The following is a 17789-nucleotide window of genomic DNA, read 5'->3' as shown; positions in this document are numbered from 1 at the left end:
GCAGTACCTCAGTGGCACTTAGAGCAAGGATGTAAATAGATTGATATATAGATAAAATACTATGCAGGTCTTTCTGCAGCTGGATATGTTCATGACTGATCTGGGCACATCAGCTTGGACCCTTTGCTGCAGGGGGAAACTAAGGCGTGCTCATACATATACCCAAACAAAAATATATTGTAGGCTTAACAGTAAAGCAGTTTGAGCCTTACTGTAGTTATTATCTCATAATCTCGATGCCGGAGCTGCTCAGCTTCGTGCAGTGGGGTTTCTCTGCGCTCCCTGCCCGGCGCAAGGGCCCTTGTCCCCATCGAGCCGCTGCCCGCGGAGTCGGGCGGCACCTGCGGGCGGGTCTCGCTACTGCAGCCCCGGGCGGGGGGGCTGGAAACCCGCGGGGCTTTCCCACAAAAGGCTGGGAAAGGCTTAGGGTGGGAGAGCCTGGGGGTGCGGTGACAGCTGGGGAGGCTGCTGCGGGGGCGGCACGGGGTGGGGTGTCCCCAAGGCGGCGCTTCAGCCACCCACTGTCACCGTTTGGCACAGAAACGGCTCAAGCGAAGCTGCTGCTTCCTCGCTCGGTGCCTCTGAGCGCGGGTGGGATGCTGCCTGTGCTTCCCAGGAGCTTCTGCTTCACAGCCCAGGCTGGCAGTAGGGAACAGCAGCTTCCAAAAGCCGAGCGGGCGCAGCGTCCCTGGCTATTTATCAGAGCGTTTGCAATTGAGAGAAAAGATGCGTTTCCCTCCCCACTGTGTGAGTATTTAAAGAGGAGATGTCAAGGCCAAGCTGTGAGCACCTGCTGTGAGTTTGGCTATTCATTGACAGCGCTAATTTGCAGGTGATTCGGGAGCTCCAAACGTTTTCTCCAAATCCACGCTTTCGTTTTAAAAAAGGTGACTTCTTTTAAACCAAACATTCACAGTCCTTTCATCAGACAGAATGGCTTGCGAATCACAAAGAACCACAAGCAAAAACGTTCACGGGGATTTCTAAAAATCCCAAACACCCACTACAAAGCATTTCCTGGAAGATGTGGGAGCCGTCCTGGGCATCTGTGAGCTTCCAGTGAACCAAAGCACTAAAGCAGACCAGAGGGAGGGCTGGTGGCCCGGTCACACGGCAGGGGGGAGCAGCCTGGCAGCCGCTGGAGCTGCTCCGGAGCTTTGGAAAAGTTGCAATCGGATGAAGGATCCTCCTTCATCCGCAGAGGTCCTGGGGCAGATCCTCCCTGGGCAAACGCTTTGTAGCTCCCACTGGATTAAGCTGGATGTGGGAGGTGGGGTGAAAGAGGAAAATGTGGATAATTGGACAGAGCGGGTTGAAACGGCAGGAGACGCAGCAGGTGCCGTGCGATTGGGGGCTCAGCTAGGGATGATGCTGCTCGCAGGGACGGAGGTCGGGGTTGGTGTTTTCAGCTGAGCAGTCACATATAGGGGCCTATTTTAAACACTTTTCCCCATGTAGCAGCATGCATGTCTCAAGTATTGAAATAGGCGGTGGTTTGATCATTGTCTCTCCCAGGGAAATGGTTTTTAATGAGGTTTTAAATAATAAAGTGGGATAATTTCCCTGGCTGGCAAGATCGTGAAATTTTTATACCTCCTTTCTCTCCCAAAGTTTTATCACCCTTTATTTTTAGCAATGCATAATCCCACCTTTTGGGAAAAAGAAAAAAAAAGGGGCAGAGAAACCACTGATCTAGGGAAAGCCGCTCCTCAGCAGGGGCTCTTGGCTGGGGATTGGTCCCGGGGCAGCCCCACAGCAGCCCCCCATGCTCCAGGGATGGGTGCAGAACTCACAGGGGCAGAGGGGACTCGCAGTACTGGTGCAGGGTGCTGGTGTTGGGTACTGGGTGCTGAGGGAGGGTGCCACTACTGGGTGCAAAGTGCTGGTACTGGGTGCTGGTGCTGGGTGCCAGTACTGGTTGCAAGGTGATAGTACTTGGGTGCATGTTGCTGGTGCTGGTTGCATGTAGTAGAAGCCAGCGCTGGGTGCCCATACTGGGAGCAAGTGCTGGGTGCCCACAATGGGTGCTGGTGCAGGTGCCAGTATTGGGTGCACATTACTGGTGCTGGGTGCATTTAGTAGATGCCGGTGCTGGGTGCCCATACCGGGTACCGGTGCAGGGTGCCGGTGCTGGATGCCCATACCAGGTGCCGGTGCGGGTGCTGGGTGCCCATACCGTGTGCCGGTGCGAGGCGCTGGGTGTGTGTCCCTGTGTGTGTGTTTTGACGTGAGGAAGTGCCAAAGCTGCAATTGCTTTAGGAAGTCAATCGCAGGGGCCGGGGGACGCGTGCGCAGTGCAGCCGCTCCGCTCCCGCTGCCTCTCCCTCTCCCTCCGGTGCCGAGCCCGGAGGCAGCGCAGAGGCGGCGGCCGGGGGCGGCGGGGCCGCGGACGGCGCGGATGCCCGGCCCGTGAGTACCCAGTATCCCGGCCCGGGGATGCCGCAGGGCTGGGGGGTGGCGGGGACACATACACACGGGCCCATATCACCCCCTCCCTCGCCCGGTGCCCTGCCCAGCCTCCCTCCCCGCTTCCCCGGGCGGACTCCGCTTTGCACGGCCCCCCCCCGCCCCCTTGCCGCGCTCCCTCTGCATGCGCCCCCCGCCCCAGGCATCCTCCCTTTTGCACGCTCCCCTCCCGCCACCCCGCTTCCCGGACACGCACCGAGCACGGCGGAGCGCCGGGGTTGATGGAGAGGTCGGGCTGTGTCTGTGTGTCTGTCCGTGTGTGCGTCTGTGTGTCCGGCTGCTGCCTGTCACCGGCCCCATGTGCGAAGGCTGGCGGGGGTTGGGGGCAGCGGGGTGCTCCGTAGGGACTGGCCGGCAGGGCGGGAGGGACCCCGAGCACCGATCGGGGGGGGGCATCCCCGCCGCATCACCCCGGGGAGGGCAGGGCTCCTGCGAGGAGGAGGAGGATGGAGGGGGAAGGAGGGGGGCACCTTCCAGCCGCAGGGCCGGCTGCACCGGGGTTTGCCCAGCCTGGAGGGGGACCTTGCAGGGGGGGTCGCCCCCCACGGAGGCCTCCCCAGTCAAGGGCTGCCCCGGCCCCTCCTGAACCCACAGGTGGGTGCCAGGGTGGTGCTGGAGCATCCTCACACCGACTTTGCTAGGCTGGATCCCTCCCTGTGCGGATCCCCTGATGCAAACGGCTGCGGTGATAGGGAGCCCTGACCTGGCCAGCATGGGGAGCACTGTGGCTCAGGGGTTTGGCTGAGGTGACAGCGGGCTCCGGTCCCCACTGGCTTCTCCAGCAGCAAAGAGGCCAAAGGGTTGGACAGAGGGACCCGGCTCAGTGGTGTCCGGGACACAGCTCTCTCCCACAGGGATGTTACAGCTGAGCATCACCCAACACAAGCCCATCTCGTGGACAGTTTCGTGGGATGTTGTGACTTGGAGCTGTGTCCCCATGAGTGAGGGATGGAGAGGCCCTGGTGCAGCTGCTGAAGCTGCTCCGTGTGTGGATCGCGGTGCATCTCTGGGCACAGAGAGGTTCCCCCGGGAAGCTCCCTCTCCCCGCCGCTTCCATGAGGCTGCTCTGGCGCGGATCCATGGCCTTATTTAAGAAACTAAACAAAAAGTGTTAAGTGAGTGGGAGGGATTTCCCTGCTGCGAGGGGAGTTCATTCCCCTCTGGATGCGTCTCCACCATCCCCGTCAATAGAGACATTCGTCCCGTGTCACACTGGATGAGCGCAGCCCGTGGTGTTTGCTGGCCTGGTGGATATCGTTTTCTTTGGGAAAACGGGTTGCCCCAGTGGGCACATATTTCAGAATATCTCCCAAGGGAGAGCACCACATCAGATTTCCCTACAAGGATTTTAGCTCCTCCGCGTCAGCCCTTCCCCACAAATGACTCAAGCCGCTAATCAAAATACAGTCGTGTTCTTCAGCAATTAAACTAACTCCACCTCATAAGATTATAGTGGAGAAGCATGAATTTAGTGACATGGATATATCTCAATCAGGGCGCGGGTGCCCATTTTGATATTGTTATCAAAAAAAAGAAGAAACCGAAGGCAGATAATCAGATAATGCAACTCAAACCCAGAGAGAGTAAGGGAGAAAAATACCTTGGCAGAGTAACTAATGCTGAGTCTGCCCGAGATACGGGAGCAGCACATCTCTGCCACCTCCCAAAATGCATTCTCTCCTGCCTTTGCTTATCTTTGATTGTAATCTGTTTTAAGCTGGACTTGGGCTACAGCATCTTGAGTTTCAACTGGGCTCCTGCAAAGGGGGCGGGTGACCTGAGTGCTCAGGGCTCTTCCCTCTGAAGAACAGGTCCAGAGTGGTAAAGCAACCGCTGTGTTGCTCCTCAGTGTCTGCAGAGCGTGGGCTCAAGCTGCTGTGGCTTTTCTTCCACATTTTTATCCTCTAGGCAGAATCATTTTGCCAAGTCAGCTCAAGAGTAGGTAAGAGTCACTGCTCCTGACCCATCCCGCGAGATGCTCTGCCTTTCCCTTCCAGCTCCTCCTGCTCCTTGGGCTGGTCTCTTGTACCAGACCCCGGCTGTGCCTGAGCACCCCAAAAGCGGAGCGGGGCTGGCAGCATCCCTGCCTTTGTGCCGCCTGCCATGCGTTCTTGGGGTTCGGTGCCTCGGGCTCTTGCCTGGAATAACAGCAGGTTCTGGGTGAGCCGGTGCCTGCGGCCTCTGCCAAGACTTCCCTCTGCTCAGTTCCTTATTCGCCGCTGCACATCTCTGTCTGCTTTTCCATCACACAAGCTGTTCAGGGAGGTGTGGATCTAAAACCAGTTGTTTATATATGTTATTTCATAGCTATCTCTTAATTTGTGGGAGGAGAAAAGATACCGGACCTTATCACTGGTTATTTTTGTCCCCCAATGTGTTACAACATGTTTTTCACCCATGGGGAGGACAGGATGGGGGAAGAGTGTCCGACATCTTCTGTGGCGTAAGAGGGGAAGAAACTGAACTCACGGGCTCGTGGGGCCTCCAGCAGTCCCACCGCAGACCGGGAAGCTGCTCTGGGTGCCCATCACTGCCCCAGCTCCCGCCGGCTCAGGGAACGGGCATCCAGCCCCACCAGCATTTCCCTTTTATAGCGTCCTGCACCCAGTGCTGCATGAGCCTCCTCCGGCTCGTTTCCACCAGCACTGGGCTCAGGCAGCTTGTTCCTTTCCCCAGCTGCTTCACCATGGGTTGTCCCACACAGCACGGGGACGGTCACCTGCAGAAAGCCCCGAATCCTTATTACCACAGCCGTGTGGTGGTAGCGCTGAGCTGCAGCGTTGTTTGTGGCAAATAACTCCACTGGCTGTGCCTGTGGATTTCAGGACACCCGTAACTTTTCACAGGAGTCAGATGGTTTAAATGGTGCTGTGCTGCAGGAGCTGCCGGCTCCGTGCCGAGCTGGGGACAAGCTGTGGCCATGCCAGTCCCCAGGCCATGAGGGGTGTCCCCTGTGCATCCCCCCAGTCTGCCCAGGTGCTGTGTGGGACCTGGGGACATGGGAACTGGTGGCTTTGGGGTAAAACTCCAGTGAAGGCAAAATCCCGGCTCTTGCTGGATCCTGAGCACGTGTAAAAGAAGGCAGTAGCCCCTGAGTTTTGATCAACCCCTTACCCTTCTGCAAAAGTGCTCTCTGGGAGTGTGGAGAATGATTTTATTTCTATTCTTTTTGGCTTGAAATCCACTGTGTTCCTCTTTTTGGGAGAAACTGGTGACAGAGACCTCCTGCCTGTGACTTGCCCCCTCCCCAGCCACTGGGGTGGGCACAAGGGGCGATGCCCCAGCCCACCCCATCAGCTCCAGCCCACTGTATGTGCTCCAGCCCACCTCCTCGGCTCCTCTGGCCACACAGGAGCTCGGCCATCCCAGCTGAGTTACAGGGACAAGCAGGGAATGTTCTGCCTCTCGCCCATCCTGCAAGCCTCCCGCCTTTGGCCATTTTGTGGGAGCAGAGATTTAAGCGGGGTGGGAGGGTGGAGCAGCAACAGCAGTGAAAACACCAACAAAGTCCTTTGGGGTTCAGGTTTAATATTCAGCTTAGACATGGAAAAAAGGGGTTTTCCTGACAGCAGGAAAATGTGTGGTAGAGGTTTATAACATGCCGCCCTTCCAGTTCTCTAACCACGTGGAAACAGCCTCGGTTGACCTTTTGAGGGCTCTTTGCTCAGACTGCGAAGATCTGCTGGGTTTGAGGGCCCAGCTTTGCCACAAACCTGACTGGCTTGTCCGCACTTGCCCGCTCTGGAGGCAGAAAGGCTGCAGAGGCTCCAGGGTAGCAATGGGATGGGAGCGGAGCCCCCAGTGTCCCTGTGGCTCTGGGTGCAGGGGACAGGCTGTGGGTGCACTGGCAGCCCCTCCCCAGAGCTGGACTTACTGCTGGTTCAGTATAGAGGAGGTCAGCCAGCAAAGGGAGCTGGGGTTAAGGGTTTGGGTTTTCCCATTGCTCCCCTTCCTGCAGGCATGAACCAACCCGGGACTTTAGTTTCAACTGTCAGACAGCAAATGCCCAAGCAGCGTTTCAGTGCAAAGGGCAGGAGAAGAGCAAACAGGTGCATATTGGCATTAGTAGGCAGGAGCCCTGGAAAATGAAAGGAAAGCCTCCAGCTAGCCTTGGAAAATAAGAAAAACCAAGGAAGGATGCTGCCTGTGAGTCTGGCAGGGATTTCACCAGGAGGAGAGAGCCCACAGAAGGGATTTGGGGCTGTGGAAGTGCCTTGGCATGACAGCGGTGGCAGGTGAGCTGCTGTGTCCCCTGACGGCACAGCCACGTCCTGCAGCGTCCAGGGACTCGATGAGGGCATCGCCGTGACCTTCACATCAGGGTTCTCACTGAGATCCCCAGCAAGGGAATCTGCCACAATCTGAGCATGGAATGCCTGCTGTGGGCACCCACCCACAGCGAACAGCATTGAGATGCTGCGGGTGCCGGGCACTGCCCAGGGCTGGCAGCCACCTCAGTGGCACAGGGGCCGTGCAGGGTGACAGCGTTTCCTTCCTGAACCCCGCCGTCTTTCTTCCCCTTTGGTTGGGTTTTAAATAACTGGTGTGACCAGTCTCAGAGGACACGAGTTGCTCCAAAGCTGGCTGTTGTTTGTCACGCCTGGGCCAGGGCAGAGCATTGCTGCTGTCCCAGCACTGGTGAGGCCACGGTCACCGCAGCACAGGGGTCACATACATCCCTTGGGATGCACCACAGACAAGGCATCAGGTCACCAAATCGTCCTTGTCCTGGGTATTTGCCCACATAACAGTCTCCTGGGGGACTCCTGGAGTCCCTCACTGTTGGATCAAAGTCTGACATGGGAGGAGGTTTCTTACTGGTGGAAGCAGAAGCTCAGTCTGGCAAACTGGGGACCTGCAGTGATGTTGGGTCTGGGGGATGTCCCAGTCCTGGGTGCTCACAAACAAGGCACCATGTGAAGCCGGACCCCAAAAGGCGCCTGTCAGGGCTGGCAGTGTGTGGGCAGCAGGGCCCGAATGAACTATGGTGAGCAGATGTCCCTGGGGCAGTGGTGTGTGGGCAGCGGTCCCCTGTCCCCAGCCCTGGCCTGGCCAGTCGCACCGCTGGCTGAGCTGGCTGCTGGGCTCAGCCCTGCCCTGACCACATCAATGTGGAACAGGGCTGGACCTGTCCTCGGTGCAGCCAGACCCACCTCCTGTGACAGCTCCCAAACCTCCCAGACCTCCTCAAAGTGCCCAGCCGGGTCTCCGGATGCAACCAGCAGGGTTTGGTTTTGTGCTGGGGGAGAAAATCGCCCATCAGCTGCGTTTGGGAGCGCTCGGAGCCGCAGTAAGCGACCCCTTTGATGCAGTGTTCCCTTGCAATGCACGGTCCCTCCTTTTCATCCCCGTCCTGGGTTGATTCTCTGGTTCGTCATTTCCTTGGAAGGGGCAATTCGTCATTGTCCTATCCTTGGTCCTCCTAGCATCCTTATACCCCAAATTACCGCTAACACCCCTTCCTCTCCCCCGTGGTCCCCAGGGGACATGGTGCTGCCTGCACTGGTGTGCACTGGGGTGGGGACTAGAGTTGGACCAAGGGTTGGACTCGATGATCTCTGAGGTCTTTTCCAACCCAGTCGATTCTGTGATTCTGATTCTGTGTGAAATGGGTCCTGTGCTGGCAGCTTCCCATGACTGAGGAGCACCCCACCACCCACCCGGCTCAGCTCTTCCCTGGCTACACTGATGCCCAATCTCTCCCTTTCCTTTTCCCTCCTGTCAGCTGCCAGGCTCAGTCTATGTGGTTTAGCCCCTGCTGAGTATTGATTACTGTGACCATTACCAAATGCTTCATAGGAATCTGCCTTAACAATGCTGCAATACCTCTAGTAATAGAAACATAATTGTCAGGGCTTGCCTTAATAAATCCCCCAGCTGATTGTCACGGGTGCTATTTTTATGCTATGAAATAATTAACTCTGTTTCAGTGCAAGAGCTGGGCTGTCTTGGAGAGGTTCACACCATCCTTTCGAGAGGGCTCGCAGTGGGATTTGGCTCAGAGGATGCTCAGTGCAGAAATACACCACGGAGAGGGATAGGGAGCAGAGGAGATGGCCGGTCCGGAGAAGGATGCTGGCATCGTCCCCTTTTCAGCAGGATAGGTGCCCACAGGGCTGTTGGCCCTTGCGGTGTGAAGGACCGGGGAGGTGTTGGGACACGACGCAGCATCTCGTGGTTCCCCTGGCCAGGACCTGCCTTTCTAGTCTCGGGGAATGGCAGAAAAATCACTGCTGGGCAGGGGAGCTCCCCAAAGGCGTCCGCTCGCTGCCGCCACGTGCACGGGCACATCTGCCGGTGTTATCAGTAACACGCACTCGGCGGGGATGCAGCCCAGTGCTGCCACGTGAGTGTCACCACCCCCTCGTCCCAGCGGGGCCAGGGGACACTGGTGCTGCCGGTGCCTGGGACCCCTGACACCTCCGTGCCGGTGGCATCAGGGTCAACCCAGCCCCGTCCCTGCAGAGCGGGGGGCTCCTGCCTCCCCTCTGGAGTCTTTTTCTAATAGATTGCTAAAAGGGGGAGAAAAAAAAAAGAAAAGCAAGTCTAAAAATAGCTCCTAAAACTTCCTGTGGCGCTGGCAGGTGGCTGGGCCAGGCGGCGGGGGCGGGCGGCAGCTGCGGGGCTCGGCACTGCCTGCCCAAGGGGTAACCCCGGCACAGAGGGGTTCGGGGGTGCCAGCCCCCCACCACCCGCTGGGGCTGCTGGCAGGGCCGGCGTGCTTCTGGTCACACTCTGTGGTTGGTTTCAGCCAAATTTGGCAGAGAATGAGGTGCTGGGTCCCTGAAGGCGGGGGGGCTGCGGGCTGGGCTGAGCCCTTACGAGACATTGGAGAATCCCGCAGCAGTGTGGGGGTGGTTGGGGCTGCTGGGCTCGGCTTGCACTTGTCCAGCGAGGCCAGTCGGACCGGTGACGGGTGTTTTGCAGCTTCTCTGAGGCTTGGAGAGGGGCTGATCCCAGTTTGGCTGGGGATGGGGTCTCTGCTGGCACCGGGTGGGGTTTGTGCATCGTCCGCAATCTGTGATGAGCAGCAAAGCTGTTGCCCTCCTGGTTTTGACCCGTAAAATACAAAGGGAAGGTCCCTCCTTGGGCAGAGAACTCGTGCTGTGGCTGGAGAATAGAAATACGCTGGGTGCTGGTGTGTGCACCAAGGCCAGCGAGCTGGGGGTGCTGGGGCTGCCCGTGGAGCGTGGCCACATCCCAGGAGCTCCCGGCTCTCAGAGGCATCCTGGAAAAGCATCTGGAAAATGAAAGAGGTTCAGGTGAGCAGAGGAACAGAGCGGTGCCGCTGCAGCGATGGCGGGGAGGGTGCCGGCAGAAAAAGGGGCTGCTGGAGCAGAGGGTGACTTTTGGGTGATGGGGGGATTTCTGCCTAGCCGGGGTGGCATTTGGGATGGTGGTGCTGCAACCGTGTTGGTTTTTGGGTGCTGGGCTGTGCAGTGTTGGGAAGAGAGGAGATAACGGCTTGGTGGCCCCCGGGAGGATGAGGGAAATGGTGGTGCCGAGGAGGACGCTGTGCCGGGCTGATAATGGGCATGTCCCACTGCTGGGCGTCCAGGGGAGCAATGCAGGGGATGCTGGCATCCCCCCTCCCTCTTTTCCTCCCTTTTTCTCCCTTTCCCACCTGCGTGAGGCCGTACAAACGAGGGGGCAGAGACCACAAATAGGTTTCAGTGGGTGCAGTGCCAAGGCCAGAGCCCTCTGCCTGCCACGGTGCCGAGGGCAAATTTAATCAAGGAAACGCAGGTTGGGCATCTGATTCCTCTCTCTCACTCTTCTTTCTTTTTTTTTTTTCCTGAAGAGGTAAAAAAAACCCAAAACAACTTTGTTTGTGAGTCACTTGTGGCCGAGGAAGCCGGGCTTCATGGTGGGCAGGATGGACATCCCCGCATTGCAGGGACGATGCTGCTGGGTGGCTCTGACTCAGCCCACCCTGGGCACTGACCCCTTCCCTTGCTGCCACATCCTCGCCCCGCTGGCAGCACTGGAGCCTCGGGGACACCCGGGGCACAGCATGGCAGAAGGCACCATTGCTTCGAAGCCACTTCAGATGGGTGCTGGGGACCAGCCTGTGCCCACCCTGGGGACATGTCCTGCATGTCACTCCTCAGGGAAGCCACACTCGCCAATTTCTCGGCTGTGGGGCTGTTCCAGTGCCCCTGTGCCCAGGCAATCTCCAAGATGCCCGGGAGCAGCCGGTGCTGCGGTCGGTGCCCATCGCAGCCAGGGGAACCCAGCTCAGGCGGCTGTGGGACCCGGCTGAGGGGTGGGGAGCGGGGAGACCACCTGGCTCTGCCGTCACCAGGGCTCGCTCTGTCCCGCTCCTGCCCCGCAGGGACAGCCAGCCCCATGGCACAGCAGACGGGCCCTGCGGGGCTTTCCCAAAAAAGGTCTGAACTCTTCGGTTGAGTTTGCCACTTCCCTTACCACTCCCTTTCCTGTGAGAGGATGTGTTCGGCCGCTTTTCTTTTCTCTTTCTCTCTTCTTTTCTCTCCTGTCTCCCCGCCCGCAGACCCGGCGATGCCGCGCACCCCCTGAACTCGCTGGGGTCACCCTGGCAGGCACCCGATGCCACCGCCGTGCGATGGCCAGGCTGCAGGTACGGACGTGCCACCGGGTCCCCCCGGCAGCCACAGCACAGGGTCAGGGGGGCACACGGGGGCACGGCAGCGGCCATGCCGGGGATGCTGTGCACCGCGTTGGTTTGTGCTGGTTTGCACCCACTCTGCAGAGCCGGGGGTGGCCGGAGCGGGATGTCACACTGCTCAGGGCATCGTCCCCAGGCAGGATGCTCAGGGAAAGTGGGGTTCATGGCGGGGTGTCATCCCCATGGCTGGTGTCTGCCATTGCCCCAGCTGTGCCCACGCAGGCACCCCAATGCCACGACCCTGCTGTAGCTGGCACAGGGTGACTTTGGTGACAGGGTGCTTTGTGTGCAGCCACGCAGGACAGAGCTGACCTGGTGTAAGGGGAGGTTTCGCTTCGAAAGTGATTTTGGCGAGCGCTCGTCTTGTCTGGTTGCGTGGGGGGGTCCCCTCTATGTTCGGGGGGAGGACGGGGCGGTGCCACCCTTATTGGGGACATTACGGGCGCATGAGCTGGGGACACCCAGCACATGGGAACTCCCAGGCCGGGTTCTGCAGCCACCAGGCAGTGATGGCAAAGGCTCGTGAGGGGCTTGGGGAGCTCGTGGCGTTTGGGCCAGGGCAGGTTTTGGGGTGTGTCTCCTCTCTGCTGGTGAAACGTCCCCTTTTTGTCAGCCTTCCTCTTTTTGCAGCCTCGCACGCACGCTCGCCTTCCCTCCGGTGCTCGTCAGCTCCGTCACCCGCCGGCACTTCCTTATCCACCAGCACCGGTGCTGGGGCTGCCGGAAACAGCCCTGTGGCACGTGGGCCCCGCCGACACGGCGGGTGGGCACTATGGGATTGTTAGGGGATGCATGGGGCTGGGAAACCGGCCATGCAAACCAAGAGCACACCAGCATTGTCTTTTGGTGCAAACCCAGAGCACACCAGCGTTGCCTTGTGGTGCCATGGACCAGGGGGGCCTTTGCAGCCCTCTTCTCCTTCCCTGTCCCCCTTGGTGCAGCCTACGCAGCCGAGTTGACCCCAGGTGTGTGTCACAGCACCCAGGATGGGCAGTGATCTGGTTCTGCCTCCCGGCCGGGTGCTGAATACAACCGGTGGGTGCAGGAGAGGGATGCTCCATGCTGAGGGATGCTGCTCCATCCTGATGCTTCTCCAGGGCATTTCAACTCAAACCCTTGCAGGTTTGCTTTGGCCAAGGCCAAGCACCAGCTGCAGAAGCTAAGTGCCTGGGAGCCCCCCTGGAGCAATGCCACACGCTGTCCCCACGTCCCTGTCCCTCGGCCACCCCCCATCCGCCTGCTCTGCACCCTGGGGCCGCGGTGGAGCCTTTGCTTCGGGGTGGGCTGCAAAGGAGCAGGGTTTGCCCAGCCATCAGGTTTTCCTGCTGCTCGCCCCGTTCCCACAACCTCATCTGTAATTAGTGCCGCAACCCCGCTGGGAGCCGTGCCCGGAGCCGTGGGGTGAGCGGGGTCGGCAGCGGGACGGTGTGGGGCGGGCAGGGGGAGAGCGGGCACAGGACTGGAACACGGTTGGTCTGGGGGAGGAAAAGGAAAGAGTAAAAACTGGGGGGTTAAAGGGACCTGAGTGCAGCATGGTGGGAGAGGGAGCAGAGCCTGGTGACAAGGTCACAGCCATCCTGCCAGCGCTCGGCGCTATAAATAGGGACAATTGGGAGCGAAACACAGACTCTCTCCTTTTTCGTTCCTGCAGGAGTGATGGGAGCCAGAGAGAGGGTTTGTGAGGGCCCGGGCAAGGAGCTCATGGAGCTCACTGCTGGCGATGGCTGGGCTGGGGACCGGGGGACTGGATTGTAGCCGTGGGCTCACGGGGACATTCTGGGGACAGCTCTGTCCCCAGCTGGGACCTGCACCCCGGCTCCATCCCCTTCACCAAGTCTGCGCAGGACTCGGATCCAATGGCATAGGCAGGGACAGGCAGGAATGGACAGGGACAGGCAGGGACAGTCAGGCCAGTGCAGAGCGCTGGACTCGGACATGGGGCAAGTTTTAGTTTAGCACTGGGAGCTGTGAAAACTCACCCCCCCACATTTCCTTCCACTCACATGATGCTGTGAAGTGGCTCTGACTTCCCCATCCTGGCCCAAACACACCAGGGGGGTCCAGCAATGCTTCCTCATGGCACAGGGCACGGCTGGGGGTGCACAAGTCCGGTGCTGAGCCCCAGCCCTGCCCGGCACCAGCAGCACCACTGGAGCGTGGGAGGGGTCCCGGGCAATGCATGGGGCTGGCAGAGCATCTGCTGCTGTGTCTCACCCCCCTTTCCTTCTCACTTCTTTTTCTTGCACCCTGTTTGCCCCGTGACCAGCCCACTGCCTGTAAAGCGCTTTCCTCAGCATGGAGCATCCCCCCAGAGCCACTCAAAGCCAGGGGGTCCCTCTGCAGAGGTGACACATGCTGCTCCTCTTCCTCTCCACAGGCTCCACCAAGGAGGCGGCAGGGACATTAGCCGGGGGGTGACACGGCTCACCCGGGCGCTCAAAGGAGCGGAGAGCAGTAGAAGAGCCCCCGAAGCACGACCCACCCCCGTGCACCGTGTATGAGGCTGGGACGCAGGTGAGCCGGTGACCATCTCGGTGGCCGGGATGGCAAGCGGGAGCCAGAAAGAAATCACAGCACAGGGTCCCTCGTTTATCTCTGGGTGCTTGCACATAGCGGGGAAAAATCGGCAGCAACAGCTCACCTGCTCCCTGCCCTCCTGCTTTTCAGTACGCAGGACCCGCGTCCGCAGAGACACCCCTTCCGATGTCCCGGCATGAGACTTCTCCAGCAACGGTGCAACCGGCCAGCAACCACCGTCCCAACGCCTGCTGCTTCTGCTGGTGCTGCTGCTGCAGCTGCTCCTGGTATGTCCATCCCCCTGCCCGCCCCGGCCTGAGCATCCCAGAGAGGCCAAGGACCTCATCAGCCACTTGCCCGTGGCTGCATCTCAGGCCAGTCACGAGGAAGGAATTTTTGATGCTGAGGGTGGTGAGAGCCTGGCCCAAGTTGCCCAGAGCGGTGGTGGATGAACCATCCCTGGAGACATCCCAGGCCAGGCTGGATGAGGCTCTGAGCAACCTGAGCTGGTGAAGATGTCCCTGCTCATGGCAGGGGTTGGATGAGATGAGCTCTGAAGGTCCCTTCAACACAAACTCTTCTGTGATTCTATGATCTCCCAGCCTCTCTGTGTATCCCCAGCTCCTCCTTCTCTGGGTAGCCCAGAGTCTGAAGAGCCCATCTGCTCTTCTCCATCCTCAGATATCCCTCCTGTGCCCCAGTTCTGGAGCAGACAGTGACCAGTACTGACCATTTTGGGGCTCAGATGATCCCAGGGTGGTGTGGGCAGGAACGTGCCCGCAGCTTCGCCCACCCACCCGCTGGGGAGAAGTTTGCACGTTTCGTGTTGTGTGGGCGGCTCGGGACGATGTCGCAAGCAGGAAGCGCTGCGGGCGGCACCGGGCGCCGAAATTCAAAGAGCCGAGGGAAGTTGGCTGGAGGCCACTCTCTCCTTGTTCCACCGGCACCCCTGGGGGCAAGGGACAAGGGGACAGGGGACAGTGACACCCCAGATCTGGCACTGCTATCCCATGCCTCACTTCTGGGCTGGACCAATATTGGGGATGCTGGTTCCAATGGAGGCAATTTGGTGGCCACGGCTGGTTGGGGGCGTTGAGGTGGGGGTCTGGGTGCGTCCCCAATGCCCCTGACTACCTTTCCATCTCCCCGTTAGGAACGAGGACCGGGAGCGAGCATGGAGGGCGTCCCGGGAAACCAAACTGGAGACCATCCCAAACTGTGAAGCGTGGTGAGCGCAGGGGCAGCGCTGTGGGGGTGGGCATGGGGGAGAGTGGGGTCGGGGTGCCGGGACTGGGGGGTTCCTGGACAAGAGGAAACAGCCTCAAGTTGCACCAGGGGAGGTTGGGGTTGGATCTTGGGAACAATTTCTTCCTGGAAAGGGCTGTTGGGCATTGGAACAGGCTGCCCAGGGCACTGGTGGAGTCACCATCCCTGGAGGGGTTGAACAGACACAGAGATGAGGTGCTCAGGGACATGGGTAGTGCCAGGGGTGGGTGAGTGGTTGAACTTGATGATCCTGAGGGTCTATTCCAACCAAAATGATTCTTTGATCTATGATGCTTCCAGCAGCATGTCCCTGGTTCCCACTGGGAAATGGGGAGCCCAGAGCCATGGGCTGCAGCCCTGCACAGTTTTGCCCCTTGGACCCCTTGCAAAGGGAAACTGAGACACGTAAGGACCTCAGCAGCTTGCAGGCTGTGTCGCAAGGCAGAGCCTCATCCTGTTGACAGCCAGCTCCAGGAGTGCCCCACACCGAGCACCCATTCCCTGGGGGACAAGTACGAGTCCCCGCATCAGCCTGGCCATGGGTGCTCTCTGCAGTGCCTCCTGCAGCAGGGTCAGGGGTCAGATGTGTTAATTAGCCACTGATAATTACTGATCCTGCACCACCTTAGTAAGTACTGAGTGTTTGCTGGGGAGTAGCCTCCCTCCCTCCCCGGCTGTGAAGGCTGATGGACCCATGTTGGTCTTTCTCTGGCTGGGAGCTCAGCAAGGGAAGAGTTTTTTAGCTTCCTTCCGTGTTTGTGCAAAGCCAGCACTAAAATACATCTCAGCTTGTGAAATTCAGCCGAAATCAAGCCCACGCTCCAGCCTGGCTGAGCGGAACTGGGACAGACCCTGTGAGCGACCTCCAAAAGCCTCTGAAATAAGATGAGCCTAAGCAGGAGCAACCTCAGTGGGAGCACAGGGGATGCATTTGGGCACGGTCCCCCCGGGATGGGACGAGAGATGATGTCCCTGCTCATTGCAGGAGGTTGGATTAGACTGGAAGGTCCATCCAACTCAAACTATTCCATGATTCTATGAGCACGGCTGAGCTGTGCAGGGCGGGATGCAGTGGGGACCCCCAGCTGGCCCTAATGCTGTCCCCTTGCCATCCCATGGGACCTGACAGCACCAAACCCACGCCAGAGGAGGTGCGGGGCTGGGCACAGTCCTTCGACAAGCTGATGAAGAGCCCGGCGGGTCGCAACGTCTTCCGGGAGTTCTTGCGGACTGAGTACAGCGAGGAGAACATGCTCTTCTGGCTGGCGTGTGAGGAGCTCAAAACCGAGTGCAACAAGCACACTATCGATGAGAAGGCGAGGATGATCTACGAGGACTATATCTCCATCCTCTCGCCCAAGGAGGTGCGGGGCTGAGCCCCTCTTGGGGCTGTTGGTGGGGGTGGCTTGGATTAAAATGGGGCTGGGGGGTGTTTTTGCCGCTGCAGCCCTGCAGCAATATGGGGATGGGGCATGTTGGGGATGAGTTTGGCAGGGTGGGCAGCAGTGGAGGGAGCAACCCTGCCCCGCAAAACAGCCGGGACACAGGTGGCAGTGGGATCACGGGCTGTGCTGCGGGGCTGAAACCTCCGGAGGGCACCAGCGGGCTGAGGAGATGCTCCTGCATCCCAGCAAAGAGCATCCCCAGCGTGGGGACACCCCAACCCACCTCGCTGTGCCCAGCAAGGGGACACGGGGAGCACCTGGAGACCCCCTTGCCTCTCGCTGGAACTCTCTCCATAACACTGATGTGATACTGGAGTGAGTTCAGAGGAGGGAATGGAGCTGGGGAAGGGGCTGGAGCACAAGTGTGATGGGAGCGGCTGAGGGACCTGGGGGGTTCAGCTGGAGAACAGGAGCTGAGGGGACACAGAGGCACAAAGAATTGGCCTAAAGTTGCACCAGGGAAGGTTGAGGTTGGATCTTGGGAACAATTTCTTCCTGGAAAGGGCTGTTGGGCATTGGAACAGGCTGCCCAGGGCAGTGGTGGAGTCACCATCCCTGGAGGGGTTGAACAGACATGGAGATGAGGTTCTCAGGGACATGGGGTAGTGCCTGGGGTGGGGGAATGGTTGGACTTGAGAGCTTGACCCAGGGGTACAAGAGTGGGTACCAGGGCTTGTCACTGCGGATCCCTCACCCCGTTTCTGTCCCTGCCACCTAGGTGAGCCTGGACTCGCGGGTGCGGGAGGTCATCAACCGCAAGATGCAGGAGCCGTCCTCGCACACCTTTGACGACGCGCAGCTCCAGATCTACACGCTCATGCACAGAGACTCCTACCCTCGCTTCCTGAACTCTGCCATCTACAAATCGCTGCTCCAGAGCGTCTCTCGCTCGTCCTCGGAGTCCTGAGGGTGCCCGTCGGCTGTGGGGACACCGGTGGGGGTCACAGTGGCCGGGGGGACCCGGTGCCTCCTCCCTGCCAGCTCCCGCCGAGGTTTTTAGCTTTTTACCTATGAACCGTCACCCTGGTGTCTGGGCCACCCTTCAGGACTGTCCCCAGGGCTGGTGCCACCGCGGCGGCGCAGCCCAGGCTGGCTCGTACTACTGAACCCATCCCCGTCCCCGCCGCTGGCCGGAGCGAGCTGGGGGTGCTGGTGGGAGCGTGCGGGGTCCCGGCTCCCCCTGCACCCCCTTTTGAAGAGGTCACTTTATCCCCCCTCCGCCACACCTGGGGACATGGCACATCCCCGTTTCCCACCTGAGGCCCAGTTGGGGCCCAGTCGAGGGTTTTTTTGGGGAGGTGGGAGGGAGGTTGATTGTTGTTGTTTTCCTTTTTTTTTTTAACTTTTTATTTTAAATGCTTTTTTTGTTGGCTTTTACTGGGGGACTCGAGGGGTGGGAGGGGAGGTTTGAGAAGTGTCTCTGTACATATAAAAACTTGCCAGATTTA

At 59.3% G+C, this 17789-nt stretch overlaps 1 protein-coding gene and 1 long non-coding RNA gene across 6 annotated transcripts in view; one reads left to right on the top strand and one right to left on the bottom strand.

Moving 5' to 3' along the window:
* The window catches only part of LOC135575578 (uncharacterized), a 15560-nt gene extending 12675 nt beyond the window's left edge, over positions 1 to 2885 (bottom strand). For both annotated transcript variants that reach the window (XR_010466577.1, XR_010466576.1), the window contains exon 1: positions 2663 to 2885. This is a non-coding gene — a long non-coding RNA (uncharacterized LOC135575578). The remainder of the gene's footprint in view (positions 1 to 2662) is intronic.
* On the top strand, positions 2255 to 17789 carry RGS19 (regulator of G protein signaling 19). Of its 4 annotated transcripts, XM_065032291.1 has the most exons (7): positions 2393 to 2409; positions 10979 to 11065; positions 13491 to 13627; positions 13781 to 13917; positions 14784 to 14858; positions 16026 to 16260; positions 17060 to 17789. In XM_065032291.1, exons 4-7 carry the CDS (start codon positions 13817 to 13819, stop codon positions 17246 to 17248), a joined length of 600 nt encoding a protein of 199 aa, XP_064888363.1. In that variant the 5' UTR covers positions 2393 to 2409; positions 10979 to 11065; positions 13491 to 13627; positions 13781 to 13816; the 3' UTR covers positions 17249 to 17789. The 4 variants fall into 4 exon arrangements, with proteins under 4 accessions (XP_064888362.1, XP_064888363.1, XP_064888364.1 ...); XM_065032290.1 differs by lacking the exon at positions 10979 to 11065 and having other exon boundaries at positions 2255 to 2409; XM_065032292.1 differs by lacking the exons at positions 2393 to 2409; positions 10979 to 11065 and adding an exon at positions 2979 to 7756.

The sequence above is a fragment of the Columba livia genome, chromosome 16, assembly GCF_036013475.1.
Source record: "Columba livia isolate bColLiv1 breed racing homer chromosome 16, bColLiv1.pat.W.v2, whole genome shotgun sequence".
NCBI classification, from domain to species: domain Eukaryota; kingdom Metazoa; phylum Chordata; class Aves; order Columbiformes; family Columbidae; genus Columba; species Columba livia.
The sequence above is the reverse complement of the archived record's forward strand: the minus strand, read 5'-3'. Positions and strand labels throughout refer to the sequence as shown.

Bases quoted from the DNA above. Each gene is read 5' to 3' on its own strand.
- RGS19 (XM_065032290.1), top strand. From the start codon at position 13,817: ATGTCCCGGCATGAGACTTCTCCAGCAACGGTGCAACCGGCCAGCAAC. The intron at 13,918-14,783 runs GTATGTCCATCC...TCTCCCCGTTAG, and splicing joins TGCTGCTGCAGCTGCTCCTG to GAACGAGGACCGGGAGCGAG. The intron at 14,859-16,025 runs GTGAGCGCAGGG...GGGACCTGACAG, and splicing joins ATCCCAAACTGTGAAGCGTG to CACCAAACCCACGCCAGAGG.